This window comes from Lygodium microphyllum, chromosome 22 (genome assembly GCF_053477565.2).
Source record: "Lygodium microphyllum isolate KBCC chromosome 22, Lygodium_microphyllum_v1.1.10, whole genome shotgun sequence".
NCBI classification, from domain to species: Eukaryota; Viridiplantae; Streptophyta; class Polypodiopsida; order Schizaeales; family Lygodiaceae; genus Lygodium; species Lygodium microphyllum.
Genome location: NC_141156.1, coordinates 72,460,941 through 72,485,088, shown reverse-complemented (window position 1 = coordinate 72,485,088; position 24,148 = coordinate 72,460,941). Strand labels below are relative to the sequence as shown.

Here is a 24,148-nt window from a genome sequence, read left to right as displayed (position 1 = left end):
GGGATATTCTTGCACTAACTGCTCAGTGCACTGAAGTATCTTGGGTGTACCGAGAGTGCTACACCCTATCGGTTGTTACAGCCATCAAATCAGTTTGGGTATGTCAATGCCGAAACCGTTCAATTAGATATACTGTGTGTTCTTTAAAGTACCTTTTCTTTCCCTAACGACCTTGGTAGATACTAGATTGACCAGTTCGTTGGTTTAAGGAAGCTAACGAGTATTCCACCACTTCATTGGGATAAGTTAGAAGACTGTACGCTTGGGTAAGTAAGGTACGTTTGTGCAAGTTAGGGCCAATCAAAGCAATCTCTTATTAGATAGAGCAGTTAGCAAGGCCCTTGTGAGCAGTTCGATGCAGCATTCGAGGTAACACCTCTTGGGTGGCCTACTTGGGTTAGTGTCATCAACTTGGGTATGTGTCAGGACATCTTGGGTGGCCTACTTGGGTTCATGTCACTAAGTTGCAAGCATGTGATCTTATGAATAAAGCTATAAGTATTCTCTTTATAATAGGCAGTTGAGCTTCAAGACTGTCTTTCACATCGAAAAGTCTCTTGATAGAAGTATCCGTTAAAACTACAATCTCTTGCTTCATGACAGGCTTCTCGCTTCACATAGTTGGAGAAGTGCAACTACCTGTTCAGCATTGCCTCCTTGCATTATCCAGTTCAAGAAAGAAAAACTAAAATGAATTGGCAATCACCCTCACGTTGTGTATAATTTGCAGATTGCTGGTGGACTGTTGCCATATGTATAATCACAATCTTCCATGGCTTTGTGGGGGTGTGCTTATTGAGAATGATGGCTAGAATGATAAGGGATAGAATGATAAGAGATAATTTGAGGTGGGTCAAGGGGACTGTTATCTGCCCATCAAATCAATTGTAGCGTGCATCATCCATTAGCATGTGTGCTTGGGGATAAATGATGTGTTAGAGTTTACATGCCTTGTACAAGGTCAAAGCCATTTTATGGATCTTCACAAGTTTTGAATAGTACAATGTAAGAAGAGTAGAAAGCATGATATTAAACTTACAGGTGCAAATAAAAGAATGTTTCCTCCATTTTGAGTGGCTAAATGTCCCTAAAGAGTGAACACCGGTATAAGAGTTTTATGGTCCATTTTGTTGTGGAGGCCCAGCTTAAGTTTGAGTTTAGCATGAGCTTGACAAACTTTCCTTCAGCCTTTATAGAAGCATCCGAAACCTCTTGAAGCGTGGCAAGATAAGTTGAACAGCAATTTTAGAAACTTCTCGTTGGCTGGGAAAATATGTGAGGGTGCTTGAAAAAAGCCCAAGGGCTTGCCTTACCATGTTTCCCAGAATAAGCAATCAGATTTCTTACCAAATGGCTCTAAGAGGACATGTCCATCCCCTCCAGATAATGATGAGTATCATTCTTTTTCAGTGAAGCTGACATCCAGTCTAAAGAAAGCTGTCTGATTAAAAACATTGCAATTACATTTGTTCAAGATTGAAAATCATAACGGCCTCAAATGGTCTTGATGACAATATGAGCAATGCACGGGCAGCCTTCTGAGTTATGTAATACCTTGATCATTCTTATGCACAAGGCCATCATGTCATCGACAATTAGTAGGAAATCTAAGCCCTTTTACTATACCAATACTATTTTCTTCCTTTATGGCTATCCAAGCCAAACAACCCTACTTGCAAAGAAAAGAGGTGCCACAGGACAAATTGATGTAAAAAGAGGAAAAGCTTCAGATGATCTACCATTTGCAGTAACTCTCATGGTCCATGGAAGCACCCCAAAACAATAAAAAGGGCATATAATGTCATCATGGCACTACTTTTGAGCCTGTCCATCAGTCAAACTGCTTCTATGAGACAAAATGGAACAAGAAAATCACTCAGTACCCACATGATCAGAGATAAGGAGTCATCAACTGATAACTTGAGATTAGATTGGGCAACAGCTTCTGTGAGTGAAGATGATACAAAGAAGCCATTCATACTGATTCCCAAAAGTAATGGCAGCAGCCATGCCACCTGCCAGCTTCAAGATGGATGTCTACAACATCACAAACTCTTTATACCCCACAGTTATTTTCAGTTACATAAAGAGCGGATGAACCTCTTCATCAACTGATTCTGCTGGAATCTCTGTATCTATTAGCTCATCTAGCTTCGTTTTAATTGATCCAGGTAAGCTTTGCAAACTGCTAGCAGCTCTCATGGACCAGATATTTGCAGTCTCCTCACGTTGATTGATTCTGGACAATGGTTCCTCATCAAAGGACAAGAATTCTTCCCACTTTGATGTTGCCATCTGACTTTTGCTCTTTCCTTTTGTGACTGCCTGCTTTGGTTGCACCTGACTGGATGCTTCTCCAGGAGTCCCAAATTTCTCCCATTTTGACATAGGGCTTTCCTGTTTCTCTCTTCCAAGCTGCAGGTCCACATCTCCTAAGAATGTTGCCCACTTTGATATTGGCTTATTGCTTGCTTCTGCAACAGTTTCACCTTGTCTTTGTGTGTCTGATGGTACAGTTTCAGAATCCAAGAAGTTTGACCTGACAAAAGACCTCTTTGATACACATTCGCTATTTTTCTCAAAATGTATTCCAGAAACTCTTTTTTGAGGTACTTTCTTTGCACAGAATTCCGAGTTTTGGTTTGATTTGATGCCCTCAACTGGCCCTGCTAAAGGATTCTGAATATCCAATCCAGATCTGGCTTGTCTTTCTATTTTATTGGAGTACATAGAAGCTTCCCTGCCTTCTGGCATCCTGTTCACAAATTCATCAGAGTCTCGACTTGAAATTTCGGTGTGAACTTTCATGATTGAAGATGATGGACCAGATTTGTCAGCCCCTTGCAATTGAAACTTTCTACCCACCTCTTCTGCCACACAAGGATTGCGTTTTCTTCTACAAGGTTCAGGAATAGAAGTCACAAACTTGATATTCTCAGATGCATCTTCTGATGACTCAACATGCACTTTATAGATCTGTTTCAGGTCAGACAATCAGATATGACCCAAGAGTCTGAACTGGTAAAGTTTCTGACAACAGGCTAGCAAAATCCATATATCCAGTTAAAGTTAATCTGATTGAAAACAGTACTAGTCTTCCTCAAACACATGCTGTGATGGAGGTCTCATAAAGAAGTATTAATGAAGAAGCTCCACCCTACCAAAATCTGAAACTAGACTCAGATATATAGCACGTGGACAGTTGCATGTTTAGACAGGACAGCAGATAACCAAATGCCTCTGGACACCATGATTGAACAATATAACCAACTAGACACATGGATGTCCCTTGCTCATGTTAACCAATACACTAGACATATCCCAAGGATGCAGACAGAAATGGAAGCACATAAAAGGTCTCTCCCATGTGCAAACCCCAATTTAAGCAATCACTAAGATATTGAGCTCCTAGAACAAAAAGTTATTTAGCACAAGACTTTGTTGCTGAACGTGTGAGAGTGTGAGAGTGTGCAACAAAAAGGAACAGAAACATAGAGCGTGTGAGAGTGTGCAACAAAAAGGAACAGAAACATAGAGACAAAGGAACAAAGAGAAACTGCAAGAAAAGAAGAATGAAATCTGGACTGAACAAGGAAGAATGCTGATACAAACAGGAAACCGGAAGGAGACCGATCAATCCCTGCATGCAGCCCATGTTGGGAATAAAGGCTCACCATGCCTTTTACCGTGTTCGGGTGTGAATGCACCCTTCACTTGTACTTAATATATATTCAAAACCTAAAAGTGGTACACTAGTCTTTGTACCGAACATCAAGTGTCATGCTCACTCTTCCTCTCTACTGCTCTCAACTCTCTGTGCATTCAATCTCAGCCCAGAAAATTGCCCATCAAACTGGTATCAGAGCATAGGTTGTGCACACTTCCCGAAGCCAACAGGTAGCAGTCGACCGGTAAGTAGCAGGTAGCAGTGGACCAGCAGGTAGCAATCGGACCAAGCCCCAGCAGGTCACACGCGCTGCAGGCGACACATGGACTGCCTAGGCGGTAGAAGAGGTTAGCTATATCTTGCTTTATGTAGACAATTTGTTGATTATTGGCTTAGATTCTGCTACCATAGCGGAAATTAAGGCCAAGCTTTGTGCTACTTTTGAGATGGCAGACCTTGATTTGTTGTCTTGTTTCTTGGGAATGAAGATAGTTTGTTTTGAGGGTTGTATTTTTGTGTCTTAATAGAAATATGCTCTTCAGCTAGTGGAACAATATTGCATTGATCAAACATGGCATGTAGCCACAACACTTGATCTCGTTGTCCACTCGTCTAAAGATACCCCAGGACAGCCCTTAGATTTGTTAGCTTGCCATATTTAGTCATGTTAGTTTTTCATCTCTTGGTTGTGAGCTCTTGTCAAAGTCTGATGAAGACATTGAAGCTCTGATAGTTTAGTGTGCGTTTCTATACATTTCCTCCATTTTAGGCACATTTCTTGTGCATTTCTTGTCAGTCAGTTGAATTTCACCCCTTGACAATGTCTACTTCCTCCATGATTGCTTGGGATATTTTGTCATTATGTTCCCATTTTTTATGTGCAGTCAGATTGCATTTATTGTAGTCATATTGCCTACTTTAGCAAGTCCGCTAAATTTAGAGGCCTTTTTATCAATCGGCCAGTTTTAAAAGTATTTAGCTATATATAGCCACAATCCACACTTGATTGATCACTTTTTCTTGTAGATTTTAGTACATTCTGGCTTCGAGACACTCTTTGACTTGGTACTGATCTCAGCCTGCTTTGGTGCCCTCATTGATGCCTCGGGCTGCATACAGGGACTGAATAGTCCACATCATTGTATTCAGCATTCATCTTCAGTCAATGCAGTGTTTTTTTCTTCATTTTTTGCTTTCTCTCTCCTTCTCTCTCCATGTTCGTGTTCCTTCTTCCATTGTGCACTTTGATATCCTATCATTGCCTAAGTGAGAGCACACAGATGAGATCTATTGCAAAGGAGCATACATAGCCATCAAACATAGGCCCAACACCTTGCGTTTGCTGCAAATGCAGCCATTTTTGGAGGTTTTTGGTAGAGGCAATCCTCCTTGGTGCTAAATCGTCAACTAATTGGTCAATGCGGTAGCTTCTATACCCCAGGTGGCAGCATTTATTGCTGCCATGTCAGCTTTTGCAGCCAATTTTCCTCTTTTGGAGACTGCAACACCCTCTATCTTGTAGGTGCCAGTCTTTTCTTGTGCAGACGGCCTATCTACACCTCTTGTAGCAATTTGTTGTTTGACCTCCGCACTATTTCCATCAAAATCCAGTATTCTAGGTGATCGCAGATTTGGAAGATGTCTTACCATTAGTTTCAAGGCTTTGATGACTCAGACAAGGAGCTTTTGTCTCAACACTCTTCTGAGCGGAGACATGATTATAGGGAGTTTCGATGGGTGGAGTCTCCGAGAACCCATCCATCTTTTGCTCACCTTTCACAATGGGTCCCATCTGAAAGGAAGGCTCCATCTAATGTGAAGATGCCTTCTTTGATACCCTCTATTTAGGTTTCTGTTCTTTCTTCCTTACCCAAAGAAGATAAACTCCACGGTGCCAACTACTCATTGTGGTTTTGCAAGATGGAGTGCATCCTTGACACCTTTGATCTTTGGGAGCTCATTTTTGAGCCTATTTCCCGTCTGCAAGGGGATCCAGTTGATGGTACCTTGTTAGACCATGTTGCCTTGTGGGATCAGCTCAAGTCTTGAGCCCAATCCTTTCTTTTTACGAGTGTTTAGGACTTTGTCCTAGTTCATATTCGCAGGTTGAAGACCGCAATAATGGAGGTGTGGCACAAGCTTTTGCCTTTGTATGAGCACAAGACCTTTGTCCACAAGATTTCCCTTGAGAAGTTGTGAATGCTCAGTCTTGACAACTCTCCTTCTATGAAGGAGCACATCATCAAGATGGAGGACATGAGAGGTGAGCTTGTCTCTCTTGGACAGATAATATTCTTTGAGGATATGGCTATGATCCTGTTGATGTAGTTGCCATCTCCTAGGTTCGATGTTTTCTATACCAGTCTCATCACATCAAGGACCTGTGAGAGGCTCTTATGGAAGGAGATTTCACCGCTTATCTTGGAGCATGATGAGTGACTTAGAGAGGTAGGGGCTAGTGGTTCTGACTCCAAGGCTTTTACTGTAGGTACTAATGGTGGGAAGAAAAAGAAAAAGAAGGCCAAGGATAAGAAGTAGGAGGACAAGAAGAACAAGAAGGAGAAGAAGCCCAAGTGCCCACATTGTGAGAAGGGCACTCATCTCGAGAAGTGCCAGTAGAAGTACCCCCATTTGAAGTCAAAGGAGAAGGATTTGAAGGCCGCACCTATCATGATAGAGTTTGTCTTCATGCATGTCTTTGTCGAGCAGGAGACTGTTAGCCTGCTCTATTTTCATTCTCAGTCTGTCATCTCCTGGTTGTGAACTCCTGCCAAAGTCTGGCAGGAGACAGAGGAGGTCTGTCAGTTTTGTGTTTGCTGATTTAGTCTGCATTCCCTTCTCGGGTGGCACTCAACCCAAAATGGGCCCTTTTTTGTGTGTAGTCGGGCCATATTTGGGCAGGTCGGCGAGTTTCAGCCAGGTCGGCTAGTTTTGGCTGGTTTGGGGCTATTTATAGCACCCCCCCCCCCCCAGTCATTCTCTCATACATTATTCTGCAGATTCAACACACACTCCCTCCTCTCCCACTCCGGCATTGGTGCTGCCATTGCTTCCAGTGTGTTCTGGTGCCCTCACTGACGCTCCGGGCTGCGTGCAGGGACTGATCAGTCCACTTTGGTGTATTCAGCATTCATTACAGTCAGTGCAGATTTTCTTCCTTCATTTTCTGCTTTCTCTCTCTCCTCCTCTGTGTTCGTGTTCTTCTTCCGTTGCGCACTCTCACATGGTATCAGAGCCTGACTGAGAGCACGGAGGACCTAACCTTGTGGAGAGATACCTCACCCCTCTTCTGTTGCTATTGCCTCATCTCCAACTGCCCAGGCGGCCCCTCTAGGTGGCCATTCTTCTTGCGTTTGCTGCAGACGACTACTCCCGAGGCTGCCACGTCATCAAACGACCCCTCCTGCTTGCGTTTACCATCAGGCGGCCTCTCCTTCAGCTGGATGACATATCATCAGGCTGCGTTTTCCTGATCTGGTGGTCGTTTCCACTCCTGGCGGCTCATCTCCTGCTAGTGACCCACTCCCAGGCTGCGTTTTGGTGCTGGCGGTTTCTGTTCTGGTGATCTTCATCAGCTAACTTTGCGTTTTGCAGCTCCAGGTGTTTGTAGGCTATCACAGCTTGCGTTTTGGTGGTTGGTGATCATACTGTTGGTCATACTTCGGCTTCGGCACAGTTTTCTTTGGTGTTTGGTATTTTGCAGATTGGAAGATGTCTTACCAGTTTTCAGGCTTTTACAACTCAGAGGATGAGCTCCTTTCTCATCATTCCTCTGAGCGGAAGCGGGATTATCAGGAGTTTCGACGTCGGGAGGAGACTCCTCGCACTCGTCCCTCTTCAGTCCATGCATCTCAGAGGGTTCCATCTACCGTGAAGGTGCCTTCCGTGAAGACTGCTTCAGATGTGCGGATGCCTTCTTTGATTCCCTCTATTTAGGTGCCGATTCTCCCTTCCTTTCCGAAGGAAGATAAGTTGGATGGTTCCAACTACTCCCTCTGGTCGTGCAAGGTGGAGTGCATCCTCGATACATTCGACCTATGGGAGCTTGTTTCTTCGCCCATCGACCGTCCTCCCGTGGATTCGTCAGATGGAGCCTCTATGGACCGTGCAACCTTGTAGGATAGGCTCAACTCTCGAGTCCGTTCCTTTCTTTTTATGAGTTTACATGATTCGGTTCTTGTACATGTTCACAGGTTAAAGACCGCAGCAAAAGTGTGGAAGAACCTTGCGTCTTTGTATCAACACAAGACGTTTGCCCACAAGATTTCCTTGGAGAAGAAGTTGCGGATGCTCAGTCTTGATGATCCTTCTTCCATGAAGGAGCACATCACGAAGATGGAGGACATGCGAGGTGAGCTAGCCTCTCTTGGTCGTGTGATATCGTCCGAGGATATGGCGATGATTCTGTTGACTCAGCTGCCATCACCCCGCTATGATGTCTTCTACACCAGCCTCATCACCTGGAGGACTCGCGAGAAACTCCTATGGGAGGAACTTTCCCCGCTTGTCTTGGAGCATGACGAGCGACTCAAAGAGGTGGGTGCCAGTGGCTCCACCAAGGCTTTTACTACAGGTACAGGTGGCGGCAAGAAGAAGCAACAGAAGGAGAAGGCCAAGGACAAGAAGGATGCGAAGGAGAAGAAGCCCAAGTGCCCCCACTGTGGGAAGGGTACTCATCTCGAGGAGAAGTGTTGGCAAAAGTACCCCCATTTGAAGCCCAAGGAGAAGGACTCGAAGGCGGCCCCCGCCACGATAGAGTCTGCATTTGTACATGTTTTTGTTGAGGAGGATACAGCCTTAGCTTCTACCACTCAGGAGAAGCCTTGGCTTGTGGACAGCGGAGCATCTTCACATATGACCTTCAGACAGGATTGGCTTCAGGATCTTCGTTCCAGAGGGGGCACTGTCACCATTGGTGACAATTCTACAGTTCCTGTTCGAGGCGTGGGGACTCTACCTATGTTTTCTGATAGGCGGTCTTCTTCCGCCAAAGTTCTCTATGTACCTGATTTGGGCTTTAACCTATTGTCTGTGCATGGTCTTACTCAGCTAGGTACTTGAGTCATTTTTACACAAGATGCAGTCACAGTGGAGGATGCTTCTACAGGTGATGCTCTTTGGACAGGTACATAGGATGGTGGGCTTTATAAGCTCATAGCCTTGGTTGCGAGGGCTTCCCACGCACTTGGGCTGCTTTGGCATGCTCTGTATGGTCATTTGAACCTTGATTCTATTCGGCGGGCTTCTCGGAGGAAGATGGTGGAGGGACTTCCAGATTTCCCTCCTCTTTACACTTTGTGCCCTAGCTGCTTGAGGGGCAAGCAGCATAAGCAGCCTCACCCTCAGGTTGCCTCTAGGAGGGCTACTTCTCCGCTTGAGTTGGTTCACACCGACCTTTGCGGACCTATGGGCACGGCCTCCCTTGGGAAGGCCAAGTATTTGATGCTGATTGTGGACGACTTCAGTCGTTATGTGTGGCCTTATTTCTTGGAGTACAAGAGCGAGGCGTACTCCCGTTTCTGCGAGTGGAAGGTATTTGTGGAGACACAAACAACTTCCAAAGTTCGTGGCGTTCAAGCTGATCACGGTGGCGAGTTCACTTCTCACCTTTTCTCTCAGTTTTGCAGGGATCACGGCATTCGGGTGGAGTATTCCCATCCGAACACACCATCAGAGAATGGTGTGGTGGAGCGTGCGAATCGGACCATGATGGAGATGGCCCGATCTATTCTAGAGCATAGGAGTCTTCCTCATTTCCTTTGGGGTGAGGCGGTGGCTACAGCGGTGCATATTCGCAACCGCTCTCCGACTTCGGCTTTACAGGACACGACTCCTTATGAGGCTTTCTTTGGGAAGAAGCCTTCCGTGTCGCACTTTCGCATCTTTGGGTGTGATGCTTTTGTCCATATGGACAAGAAGAAGAGGAAGACGAAGCTCGACTCTAAGTCGAGAAAGCTTATCTTCGTGGGCTATAGCACGACCACGAAGGGATATCGGCTCTACGACCCGACGACATGGAAGATTGAGGTGAGCAGGATGTGATCTTTGATGAGGGTTCGGCCTCTAAGGATCCGATTGATGGTTCTATTACAGGTGCTTCTTCGACATCGACAGACCATCCCCCACCTTCTCTACCTTCTCTTCCTTCCAGGATACCCCTTAGCACCCCTCCTTTGTCATCGCCTTCTCCCCCTCCCATTCCTCCTCCTACTACGGCTTCCCCTCCCCCTTTGGCGGATGTGACTTCTTCTTCTACGAGTTCTTCCACCCCTTCAGACTCTCCTCCGGAGTCTCCTCGGGATACACAACCATCAGCTGGGGAGCCTTCTTTCGATGAGGCGGATCTACCTTCACTTGGTGAGGGGGAGTCCCTCGCAGACACAGGTGCTTTGTAGGTTCCGGAGACTACTCGGTCTCCCTCGCAACAGGAGGAGTCTCTCAGGATTCCTTTATGGTATCGCCGGCTCATGCAGGATTTAGGTGTTACTCACTTTCTTGCTTCTTCTACAGGTCCACGCAGATCAGCCCGCTTATAGGCCCAGCAGGATAGTTCACTATGTGTGAACTATGATCTTATGTCTCAGATTCTTCAGGATTCCGAGCCTTCCACTGTGGAGGAGGCTCTTGCACAGGATATCTGGCGACAGGCTATGCAAGCAAAGCTCGATTCCATCGAGCGGAACCATACTTGGGAGCTTGTACTGCGTCCCAAGAAATGGAAGGTGATAGGTGTGAAATGGGTCTTTAAGACCAAGTATCTTACAGATGGCTCCTTGGACAAGCATAAGGCTAGGCTTGTTGCCAAGGGTTTTGCACAGCGCGCAGGATTGGACTACTTCGAGACTTTTGCTCCTACAGCTCGGATGTCTACCAGTCGAGTTATTTTGGCTCTTGCAGCTCACCACCGTTGTCCTGTTTATCAGATGGACGTCAAGTCAGCTTTTCTGAATGGCGTCCTTGAGGAGGAGATCTATGTTTCACAGCCTCCTGGTTTTCTTATGCAGGGGAAGGAGGATCATGCCTACAAGCTGCGGAAGGCCCTTTATGGCCTGAAGCAGGCTCCTCGTGCTTGGTACCAGAGGATTGACTGCTTCTTTCTACAGAGTGGCTTTCAACGCTCCGATCATGATCCCAACCTCTACTTTCGGGTTGTGGGTTCTCTTTGTGTTTTCCTTATTTTATATGTAGATGATCTTATCATTACAGGGAGCAACACTCAGCAGGTGGAGCATACTCGGTCCATTCTTCGGCAAGAGTTCGACATGACGGATCTAGGGATCCTTCACTTCTTTCTAGGACTGGAGATCTATCAGATGGCACAGGGCATCTTTATCTCGCAGCACAAGTACATCTCCGAGCTTCTTTCGGAGTTTGGTATGGCCGAGTGTTGGCCTATTTCTTGCCCCATGGACCCTGAGTCCAAGCTTTTGGCAGATGGAATCCCCCTTACAGATGCCACTCGTTACAGGTGCCTTGTAGGCTCTCTCATCTGGCTGATTCACACTCGGCCGGATATCTCTTTTGTGGTGACTTTGTTGTCTTCTTTTATGAAGACTCCTACATAGGATCACTGGAGGGCAGCCTTGCGTGTTCTTCGGTATTTACCGGGGGTTCGATCCTACAGGATCATGTATGGAGATGGGATCACCCTTTCTGGATGGAGTGATTCTGATTGGGCAGGTGATGTGGATTCGCAACGATCCACTGCAGGTTATGCTTTCACCCTTGGATCTGGTGCTGTCTCTTGGAGCAGCAAGAAGTAGCCTACTGTGGCACTTTCTTCTACAGAGGCTGAGTATCGGGCCCTATGTTCAACCGCTATGGAGGCAGTTTGGCTCCATCGCTTGCTGGCGGAGATTGGCTTTTCCCAGACAGGACCTACGAAGCTTCGCATGGACAACCAGAGTGCTCTTGCTCTGGCAAAGAACCCGGTGTTTCGTGCTCGCACGAAGCACATTGAGGTTCAGTATCACTATGTTCGAGAGTGGATCGTGGATTCGGAGCTGGCGGTGGTCTATTGTCCCACGGCGGACAATGCGGCTGATCTCTTCACGAAGCCTTTGCCTCAGGCTTCTTTGCTCCATTACATAAGGTTGTTAGGTCTTCAGACCCTCCCAGGATCTGAGAGGGGGTGTTAGCCTGCTCTATTTTCATTCTCAGTCTGTCATCTCCTGGTTGTGAGCTCCTGCCAGAGTCCGGCAGGAGACAGAGGAGCTCTGTCAGTTGTGTTTGCTGATTTAGTCTGCATTCCCTTCTCGGGTGGCACTCAGCCCAAAATGGGCCCTTTTTTGTGTGCAGTCGGCCCATATTTGGGCAGGTCGGCGAGTTTCAGCCAGGTCGGCAAGTTTTGGCTGGTTTGGGGCTATTTATAGCAGCCCCCCCGGTCATTCTCTCATACATTATTCTGCAGATTCAACACACACTCCCTCCTCTCCCACTCCGGCATTGGTGCTGCCATTGCTTCCAGTGTGTTCTGGTGCCCTCACTGACGCTCCGGGCTGCGTGCAGGGACTGATCAGTCCACTTTGGTATATTCAGCATTCATTACAGTCAGTGCAGATTTTCTTCCTTCATTTTCTGCTTTCTCTCTCTCCTCCTCTGTGTTCGTGTTCTTCTTCCGTTGCGCACTCTCACAGAGACAACCCTTGCTTCTTTCACTTAAGAGAAGCCCTGGCTCGTGGATAGTGGAGCTTCTTCTCATATGACCTTTTGATAGGATTGGCTTTAGGACTTGAGTTCCAGAGGGGGCATTGTCACCATTGGTGACAACTCTATGATTCCAGTTCGTAGAGTAGGGACCATTCCCCTATTACTAGACGGGCAGTCTTCATCTGCCAAAGTTCTTTATGTATCTAAGTTGGGCTTTAACTTTTTGTTTGTTTGCTGAGCTAGGTATATGTGTGGTCTTCACTAGAGATGTAGTTACAGTGGAGGATGAATCTACAGGCGTAGCTCTTTGGACATGCACACAAGAGGGTGGGCTTTATACACTCACAACCTTAGTCGAGAGGTCTTCCCACGAGCTAGGGCTACTTTGGCATGCTTGGTATGGTCATTTGAACAAGGATGCGATCCGGTGAGCTTTTTGGAGGAAGATGGTGGAGGGATTTCGAGATTTCCCTCATGTTCACACCCTTTGTCAAAGCTGCTTGAGGGGCAAGTATCATCGGCAACCACATCCTTAGGTTGCCACTTGGAGGGCTTCTACACCACTCAAGTTGGTTCACACCGACCTTTGCGGACCTATGGGAATGGCCTCCCTTGGGAAGGCTAATTACTTGATGTTGATTGCTAACAACTTCAGTCGTTATGTGTGGTCATACATCTTGGAGTACAAGAGCGAGGTGTATTCCGGTTTCTATGAGTGGAAGGTGTTTGTTGAGAAGCAGACGACCTTCAAAGTTTGTGGCGTTCGAGCCGATCATGGTGGAAAGAGTTGACTTCTCACCTCTTTTCTAAGTTTTGTAGGGATCTCACGGTATTGGGATGTAGTATACCCATCCGAACATACAATTCGAGAATGTTGTGATGGAGTGTGTGAATCGGACCATATTGGAGATGGCCCGATCGATGTTGGAGCATCGAGGATTACCTCATTTCCTGTGGGGTGAGGTGGTGGCGACTGCGGTTCACATCCTTAACCATTCTCCTATCTCAGCTTTGTAGGACATGACTCCATATGAGGCTTTATTTGGACGAAAGCTTTATGTGTCTCACTTCGCATCTTTGGGTGTGATGCATTTGTTGATGTGGACAAGAAGAAGAGAAAGACCAAGCTTGACTCTAAGTTGAGAAAGCTCCTCTTCATGGGGTACATCACTACCACAAAGGGATATCGACTCTATGATCCTACAACACGGAAGATTGAGGTGAGTAGGGATGTGATCTTTGACGAGGCTGTGACCTTGGAGGATTCAATTGACGGTTCAAGTGCAAGTGATTCTTCATCATCAATTGCCCCTCCCCCGCCCTCTATACCTCTCCTTCCCCCTAGGTTACCTCTCCACACCCCTCCATTATCGGTCCTCCCCCCTCCCTCTCCCCCTCCCCCTCACTCTCCACCACCCCCTTGTTCTCCTCCTACTCTAGCTTCCCTACCACTGCTAATGGGTTCCTCTACTCCTTCAGAGAGTATCCCTACCCCCTTTGCCTCCCCTCACCTTTTTGGGAATGCACAACTGTCAATTGGGGAGCTTTCTTCAGATGAGGAGGATGTATCTTCACTTACTAAGGGGGAGTCCTTTGTCAAGATTGTGGGAGAAAAGGAAGGAGTCTCACTTGAAGCTTTCTTGCTTGCACAATGGGGGAATACACACAAGGGTGGAGGCTGAAAACAGTTTTCCTCTTCTTAGTTGTGTAAGCCAAAAGAACTCAAGTACAAAGAAATAGAAGAACCCTATATATGGGTCTCAAACCAAACTCAACTAACTAAGGTGGCATACTAACTGAGCCACGAACTAGAGTAGATAAGGATAGCTATCATATAGCTATTATTCATGGGCGGTGTACCAACCGCGTCTGCAACTGACAAGTCGGTGACATAAATACACAACGGTCACCATGGCGTATCACGAGTGGAGCTCGATATCTCAACACTCCCCCTCGAGCTCAATCCCAATTCCTGCACACCAAGCAGGTCTCTGAACTTGCGTAGCTTCTCTGCGCCCAATGCCTTCGTGAATATGTCAGCTACCTGATCCTCTGTGCTGACATAAACTAGATCAATAAGACCTAGTAAAACCCTCTCTCGCACATAGTGATAATGCACCTCAATGTGCTTTGTTCTAGCATGATAGACTGGGTTATTTGCCAAGTGTATACTACTCATGTTGTCACAATAAATGACAACTGGTCCATCTGTAGACTGATGCATATCATAAAGTAGCTTATGCAACCAAGCTACCTCACATGCAGCCATTGCTGCACCCCTGTACTCAGCCTCTGTGCTCGACAAGGCAACTGTAGGCTGTTTCTTGCTGCTCCAAGTGACTGCAGCACTCCCAAAAGAGAACACATATCCACTGGTAGATCGTCTATCAGAAATACTACCAGCCCAATCAGCATCAGTGTATCCATGCAACTGTATCTGAACCCCAGTCTCATAAAATAGTCCATACTGCAATGTGGACTTCACATACCTGAGTATGCGTCTAGCCGCATCCAAATGTGGTTTCCTTGGAGCCTGCATAAACTGACTTACCAATCCAACAACATAGCTCAAATCTGGCCTGGTAATAGTCATATAAATCAAACTTCCTACTATGCGTCTGTACATAGTAGGGTCTTCTAAAAGCTCACCTGCATCTGTGCTCAGCTTCACATTCTGCTCCAAAGGAACTGAAATAGGCTTACAGCCTGTCATCCCATATTTGGACAGCATGTCCAATCCATACTGCCTCTGCAAGAGCTGTATCCCACTTGGTGATCTAATCACCTCAATGCCCAAGAAATAACGCAGCTCTCCCAAATCCTTCATCTCAAACTTCTGCTTCAATAGCATTTTCACATGAAGGATATCTTCATCACTGTCACCTGTCATAATCAAATCATCAACATAAATGACAAGTAGCATAATACTTTTCTCTGTTTTTCTCACATAAAGTGAGAAATCTGCCTTGGAAATCTGAAAGCCAATAGTGACAAGATACTGTCCTATCTTGTCAGACCATGCTCTAGGTGCTTGCTTCAAGCCATACAAGGCTTTCTTCAACCTGCAAACAAACTCAGGATGAACAGCATGCACATAACCTGGTGGCTGCTCCATATAGACCTCTTCTTGCAAATCACCATGCAAGAAGGCATTCTTTACATCCATCTGATGTAAAGACCATCCCTTTGATGCAGCCATAGCAATGACTGCTCTTACAGTTGTCATCCTTGCAACTGGACTGAATGTTTCTTCATAGTCAATGCCATATGTTTGTGCATACCCCTTGACTACTAATCTTGCCTTGTATCTGTTCACAGAACCATCTGCATTGTGCTTCACCTTATAAACCCACTTACAGCCAATTGCATTCTTACCTTTAGGCAAAGGTACTAACTCCCATGTAGCATTTGCTTCCAAGGCATCCATTTCTTCATCCATGGCTTTCTCCCATTTTTCTCTTCCCATGGCTTGCTCAAAAGATGTGGATTCTGGTTTCTGTATCACTTTGACCATATATGCATAGTGAATGGCTGTAAATCCATCATATTTCAGCCTATCCACAGGATACCTAGCTCTCGTAGACCTGCGCAAAGTAGGTTCACTCCCAGGTGCTCTCAAAACATCCCTGGTCTTCCTTACTCCAGGTGTAACAATAGAAGGGATACCCAACTCATCATCAATGCTCTGTTCTAAGCCACTGGATTCACCATCCACATAAGAGTGACCTGCATTCACATCAAACATGGGCTGATCAACCTTCTATTTTCCTTTTCGTGATACATGCATACCACTATCTGCATTGCTTTGAGAAGATTCTCCTGATCTCAATCTGCCTGTCCATGGCGAAGAATGTGAACCACTGCTAGAGGACGCTCCAGGTCCACTAATATTTTGTGACTGCTGCTGTGAATTCTGTGCAGCATTACCATTTTGTGCATCTACATCATCAATCACATTTACTGGTTTATACCAGCTACTCATCTCATCAAAAACAACATCTCTGCTCACTGTAAACTTACGAGTAGAAGGGTTATAGCATCTATACCCTTTTTGCTGCAGAGAGTAACCAATAAAGATGCACTTCTCAGCTTTTGGGTCCAACTTGGATCTCAGCTCATTTGGCACATGTACATAGGCAATGCAACCAAAAATTTTCAAATGAGAAATATCTGGTTTCCTACCAGTATACCTCTCCTCTGGAGTCATTCCATGTATTGCTGCAGTGGGAGTCCTGTTCATTATGTAGACTGCTGTAGCAACTGCTTCAGCCCAATAAAAATCTGACAAGTCTTTTTCATTGAGCATGGCACGAGATACCTCTCCAATATGCCTGTTTTTCCTTTCTGCAATTCCATTTTGTTGTGGGATATAACTGCATGAATATTGCTGCTTTATGCCATGCTCCTGCAAGAACTTTGCAAACTCATTTGAGAGGTACTCTCCCCCTCCATCTGACCTTAGGCATTTTATTTGAAGACCTGTTTCTTTTTCAGCCATAGCTTTAAGGGTTTTGAAATGCCCAAAAACTTCACTTTTCTTTTTCATAAAATACACCCAAACTTTTCTGCTATAGTCATCAATAAAACTAACAAAATAAAGACAGCCTCTAAGAGATGCAGCTTTAGTAGTCCACACATCAGAGTGGATTAATTCCAATGGCTTCTCACTCTCTTGAACATGTCTAGGAAATGGTTTCCTTGCCTGTTTTCCAAACTGACAAGCTTCACATACCTTATGCATTTCTGCAACCTTGAATTTTGGCAATCCTGCAACAATATTTTGGGCCTGCATTGATTTAAGTCGTTGTACATTAACATGACCAATGCGTTTATGCCAGATATCAATATCTGCAACTACACCGGTCCCATGTGCAAACATTGCTGCACTCAATTCAGACATGTCTGCATCCAATGTAAACATTCTGCCTTCTTCTTTCCTTTTGCTATCAAGTGACCTTTATTTTTCATATCCTCAACAAAGCATCCATGAGGATTAAATCTGACCTGCAAGCCCTGCTCAACCATTTGACCAACAGAAACCAGATTCTTGGTGATATTCGGAACATGAAATACATCAGAGAGGTATTTCTTTTTTCCATCCTGCATAGACAAAGGAATTTTTCCAATCTGCACAATAGGATGTGCAGTATCATCACCAGTCTCCACAAATCCTGGTTTTTCCATTTTCCTTGCATCCTCCATCCATTCTGCATGACCTGTCATGTGGTTTGACGCACCTGAGTCAACATACCATACATCGTTGCTTTCTTCTGCACTTGTCACAGAATTGTTCATGTGCTGCACCATAAACAGATGCTCATTTCTATCATCACCCTGTCTACTAGAAGATGCATAATTTCCTTGTTGCAGTTTTCCATTCATGATGTCATTCTGCTTTTTGTAGCAGTCTTTAGCCATATGACCCATTTTACCACAATAGTAGCATTCAACATTACTGTTTGCATTTTGGCCTCTTTGCCATCCACCACAACCTCTTTGGCTCCCCCTGCCTCTAGAGTTACCACGTCCTCCTCCATAGGACTGGTTTTTTTGAGTTTGCTGCATATTCTGATTTCTACCACGGCCTCCAAATCGGCCTCCTCTACCTCTGCCTCTACCTCTTCCAGCATTTGAGTAGAAGACAGCTTCTTTTGAAGTTCCTCCTGAAGAAGATGCACCACCATTTCTCTGCTCCTCAGAAATTAGAAGAGCAATCAACTCCTCAAAATCAGGAAATCTTTCACGGACGGAAATGGATGTCCGAAACTGCGCATAATCCTTTCCTAGACCATTCAAGGTCACAGAAACTAAATCATCATCTTCCACTGGCGACCCAATGGAAGCAAGTGCATCTGCAATCTTCTTCACCTTCATGTGGTAGTCATTGATGCTCATATTTTCTCTTTGCACATTATGCAACTCTTGCTTGAGCTGCATTTTCCTGGCTTGAGTATTTGTGCTATACATTTTTGACAAAGTATCCCATGCCTCCTTTGGCGTACTTGCATCCTGAATATGCACAATCATAGAGTCTGAAATACTGATAGACAGCCAATACATAACTTTCCTGACTCTCTCATGCCATGATTTAAATGCCTGCATTTGCTGTTGATTGGGAACATCAGGAAGAACTGGTTCTTCTTCATTTCCTGCAACAAATTCCCAATATCCTTTTCCCATAAGGAAATTCGTCATTCTAAACTTCCATGCTTGGAAGTTGTTCTTGTCAAGCTTTTCAGTGACAATCTGTGAAAGAGAATCAGATGCCATTACAGAACACTGCAAAAAATTATGTCACTGCAAAAAACACAGCTTCACCCTCACAAGGAAAAATCTGCAAAACTGACGAAAGTGGTATTTGACCACACAGTCACTTCCTAGTGACGATTTTGCATAAACAGGAACCAAGGATAATTCTGAAACTCCCAATGTCTGCGCACAAGCATACGATGCGATTTCTATAGTAACTTTTCACCGACCTGTAGAACAGTGGCTGCACGGCATAAAACTGAGCCTTTTCCTGAGTGCGTGCAGAAAACTTCCGTCTGCAAAACAAGCCCCGAAATGGCCTCAAATCAAAAAAACAAGGTCGCCAAGGGCTAAAGCCCTATCCCGCAGCATATACTGCCATCTTGCTTCACCGCGAAGGGCGTCTCAACCTGAGACAATGCACTCTTGCAATTTCCAGCTGTGCTACCTGCAGAGATCTGCTCCCAAAACAGAAAATGAAAGCAACACTGCTCCTCTTACCAGAACACCGCAAGCTTGGCTTGCTTTCTTGAGCTCCTTACCACGAACAAGGCTCTGATACCATGTCAAGATTGTGGGAGAGAAGGAAGGAGTCTCACTTGAAGCTTTCTTGCTTGCACAATGAGGGAATACACACAAGGGTGGAGGCTGAAAACAGTTTTCCTCTTCTTAGTTGTGTAAGCCAAAAGAACTCAAGTACAAAGAAATAGAAGAACCCTATATATGGGTCTCAAACCAAACTCAACTAACTAAGGTGGCATACTAACTGAGCCACGAACTAGAGTAGATAAGGATAGCTATCATATAGCTATTATTCATGGGCGGTGTACCAACCGCGTCTGCAACTGACAAGTCGGTGACATAAATACACAACGGTCACCCTGGCGTATCACGAGTGGAGCTCGATATCTCAACATCCTTGCTTAGTCTTAGTTAGTTGAGGAATTTGGGAGCTTTGTCACTTTCTCCATTTGTCATTCATTCTCATGTGTGTAGTCCTTATTTTAGGCAAATTAGGTGGAGATAATATTGCATTTGCACCAGCCCACTTGTGTGATGGTAGTATGCTTTGTAGGTGAGCTATTGCGGCATGCAACAAAGTAGGAGTTGGGTGTAAATGTGGATAAATGTAACAAAGGGTTTGTTAATGTTTATGGATTACATAGGTTATTATTATGTATGTTGTTTTTGTTTGATTTGTTGTATTTGCTTGCTTTTGAAAAGGAGACATATATGAGCATGCTCTGTTAGCAGTCATGATTGTCATGCCTTGTCATCTCTTGCTTGTGAGCCTTAGTTTGAATTAGAAGAGGAGATTAGGAGCTTTGATAGTCGGTCATGTGTTTTAATGGAGGAGGCAACTCTATTTCAACATGCCTTTCTATGCATTTCCTTCAGTTGTCAGCTTCCTCTGTGCATTTCTAGGGAAATTTTTACTTTTTCCAGTCTATCTCCACTTGCTAGACATTATTCTTGCCATCTAGGATTTTTTTGTGGCCTCTTGGTAAATTTGTTGGCATTTTTCTAGTGCGACCAGCATTAAATGCTGGTCGGCCAGCATTCATTGCACCTACAGGTGCAAGTTGGCCAATTTTGGGCTTTTATGGCTATTTATAGCCAGCCCTCCACCTGGCAGTCATTCATCCTCCTTGGTAGGTGCACACTTCGACACTCCATCTCCTCCATGCTTGGTGCTATTATCGTCATAAGCCTGATTTGGTGCCCTCATTGACATTGTGGGCTGTGCGCAGGGATTGATCAATCTCCTTTCACTTTCCCGTTTATATCAACATCCTTCCTTGTTCAATGTAGATTTCATTATTCTTTTCTTAGTTTCTCTCTATTCCTTTGTCTTTGTATTTCCGTTTCTTTTCGTTGAGCACTCTCACATGGTTTTATTGTTTGAGAGACACAAATGTTTTGATTCTTGTAGAGGAGACCATCCATATCCAAAACACTAGTATTCAACCTTGTGTTTATTGAAAATGCACCATCTTTGAAGTTTTGTGTAGGAGCGACATCATTTGAAGCCTTGTCGATTGCTTCTATGTAGAGGTGACCTCTTGGCACTAGGTAGTAGTTTTTTATCAGAATTTTGCTGAAAACGCAACCTTTTGGCTGCAGGTTATAGTTCCCCTTGGCGACAGTCGCTACCCTTAGGCAATAGCCTCTCCATCATCGCTTTGTGTTGCATCCTTGTGGTGGTAGGCAATAGCGTTTAGTGTGCAATAGTATTTTCCCCATAGGTGGAGCTTCTACATCGAGATCTCGGTATCTTGTAGTCACTTCCTTTTGTTTTGGGGCTGTTTATAGAAAACGGGTTTTCTTTTGTGGGTGATTATAGAAGAACATGTCTGTTTCTTTTTCAAGCTTTGTGTTACGACAAAGAGTGCGAGGATTGAGACACGCAATGCTTTCACACAGCAGAGAGACAGAGAGAGTGCAGAGTAGAGAGGAGAGTGAGCACGATGTTCTTGGGTATGAGGAGTGTACCTCTTTAGGCTTTTAGATAGATATATATATGAAAGTACAATGTGCTAAGGGTGTGTTCACACCCGTGCACATGTAAAGGGCACGATGGCCCTTTATTCCCAACAACCTCCCATCTAAAGGCAATGTGCCTTAAGGGAAGAAAAGAATCAGCTAAGCCTAGGTATGTAGAAAGCTGAAATACATATATCTATCCAACTCCCATCATCTGTCAGCAATGAGCAAACTGCTCTGTTGGAAGACCCTTTGTGAGAAGATCTGCAGGATTATCATCTGTATGTACTTTGACAAGCTCAATGCTCTTGCTGTCAAGTACATCTCTAATGAAGTGATACTTCATTTGTATGTGCTTTGTCTTTGCATGAAAGACGGGATTCCGTGCTAGCATGATAGCACTCTGACTATCACATTGGAGAACAGGTAACTCTATAATGCCAAGCTCTCCCACTAGACGTGAAAGCCATAAAGCCTCCTTGCATGCCTCAGTGGCAACCACATACTCAACCTCTATAGTAGACAATGCAACACACTTTTGTAGGTTGGAGATCCAAGAGATTGCTCCTCTTGGGAGGTAAACACATACCCAGAAGTGGACTTTTTGTAGTCCACATGACTAGCATAGTTTGCATCCGTAAAGCCAACGACAAATGCCTTTTGCTTTCCAAAGCAGATGCACAAATCCTTTGTGCCTTTGAGGTATCTCATAATATCTTTTATTGCTTCCCAATGCTTTTTACCAGGGTTTGTTATGTATTTGCTAACCACTCCCACTGCAAATTCAATGTCAGGACGTGTGGCAACCATAGCATACATCAAACTGCCAACAGCTGAAGCATATGGTATCTTGGCCATTTCAGCCTTCTCATCATCAGATGTAGGGTTGTCCTCTGCACTAAGTTTCACATATGGAGGCAATGGAACCCCAATTGTTTTCCCCCCCTCCATATTGAAGTGTTGCAAAACCTTGGAGATATACTCTTGCCGAGATAGATAGAGTAATCCTTTTGACCTATCCCCGAGTATTTGCATGCCAAGAATGTGATTTGCATCACCAAGATTCTTCATGTCAAAGTTGCCATGAAGACTTTGCTTCAGTGAGTCCAAGACACGAGTATCCTTGCCAACAATTAGCATGTCATCAACATATAGAACCAAGATAATCAGGCTGCCCTCTACGGCCTTCTTGGTGTACAAGCAGTGATCCACTTGATTTCTATAAAAACCTTGAGACTGCATAAATGTATCAAACTTATGATACCATTCTATTGGTGCTTGTTTCAGCCCATACAAACTCCTTTTGAGTTTACATACCATCGTCTCTTTCCCTTTTGCCACAAACCCTTCAGGCTGCTGTATATATATGTCTTCATGCAGATCACCATGTGAGAATGCAATCTTTACATCCATCTGTATAAGCTCCATATCTTCAGTTGCAACCAAGCCCAAAATGGTTCTCAGTGTAGTCATCTTGACTCCAGGAGAGATCTCATCAAAGTCAACTCTATGTTTCTGCTTGTATCCCTTCGCAACCAATCTTGCTTTGTACTTTGGCGAGGAACTAGAAGTGACCTTCATCTTGTAAACCCATTTGCATGGAAGTGTTTTCTGCCCTTTAGGCAACTGCACCAAGTCCCAAGTGCCATTTTTCTCAAGAGATTCCATCTTTGAAAACATGGCTTAATACCATTTCTTACTGTCTTGTCTGTCCATTGCTTCCTTGAAGCAAGACAGTTCACCACAGTTTGTCAACATGACATAATCAGCCACATTGTTTGCACAAGGAACGAATCTATTAGGTTGTCTAGTAGCCCTAGACGATCTCCTAACCGAATGATCATTGTTTGCTGGTGGCTGTCCTGGCATTTTAGCCTGCAAATCAGCATTGACTGTAATCGGCCTGTTCACTGGGAAGGGCAGTAGTGTACAACCAAAATAAATAAATGCTTTCACCCAATTTAACAGTCGCCCACTTTACCTGAACTTAAAGACACAGAATCAAGAAGAAACACGGGAAGCTAGAATGCTCCTGTTGCCACACAGACACCTTATTGGCCCCTAACTTAGGCGCCCCTTGCGGTATTTCTTTATTTTTAAAAAGAGAAAGTACAATGGGCCGTCTTTCACCTATTCTAGGTGAAATTTGACAGCATAACAGTACAATTACTGACCCAAATCAAGTTTACCAAGAGGGGAAACTCTGCCCAAGTCTGAATCTACTGGTTGGAGTGCAGAATTGACCATTTCAGCCTGCTGTATTTACTGGTTCAGACCTGTTCTGAAACCTGTTTACAACTCTTACTGTTCCCTGTACTATTCAGCCCACTGTAATTACTGGTTCATACCTGTTTTGACACCTGTTCTCAGCTCATATTGTTCCCTGCACTGTCTTGCATCATCTGGGCCAAGTGCCCCTTGATTCTGACATCAATTGGGCTCTGAAATACGCTCTGAACAGTCCAGAATCAGTTCTGGTTCAATGCTGTTTCAGACACCTGCTTGGTGAAGTTACCACCCTCACCTGTCCCTACTGGGACAGCAAACAACTGCTCCTGTTCCTGGAGAAAAGAGGCTCTTGCCTCATGCAAAAACAGCATATTCCACACAGCTGTATCTGAATCAGAAGAAAGGCCCTTGATTCTGCAGCATAACCATACTGTCAGGGAGAGGAAGAGAGAGAGTAGGAAGCAAGCTCAGCCCTCTGTGCATCATAGACAAGATAGACCAGCTCTCAAGAGCTCTCCATCTGCAGCTATCCATCTCCCTTTCACAAAATGAGCCCCCCATGCATTGAAACTCGTTTTTCTGCTGCCCTCTCTTTCTCTTTTGGGAATTTATGCCCAAATTGTGACACATGGCATACATGTAACAATTTTCCTGTTTAAACCTTTCGGTCTGAAATTCTCCGTCCTCAGTTCAAAATTTGACCTCGGCATAGACCAGAGGGGCATATTCCACACAGCTGTACCTGAATCAGAAGAAAGGCCCTTGATTCTGCAGCATAACCATACTGTCAGGGAGAGGAAGAGAGAGAGTAGGAAGCAAGCTCAGCCCTCTGTGCATCATAGACAAGATAGACCAGCTCTCAAGAGCTCT

The 24,148-nt window shown here is 44.8% G+C and overlaps 1 protein-coding gene across 1 annotated transcript in view; it reads right to left on the bottom strand.

Annotated features, from left to right (window-relative positions):
* Positions 1 to 940: 940 nt before the first annotated feature.
* LOC148017283 (uncharacterized) overlaps positions 941 to 24,148 on the bottom strand; it is a 61,997-nt gene continuing 38,789 nt past the window's right edge. Inside the window, exon 3 of the mRNA XM_087662780.1 lies at positions 941 to 2,976. Coding sequence (XP_087518906.1) covers positions 2,080 to 2,976 — 897 coding nt within the window. The 3' untranslated portion in view covers positions 941 to 2,079. The remainder of the gene's footprint in view (positions 2,977 to 24,148) is intronic.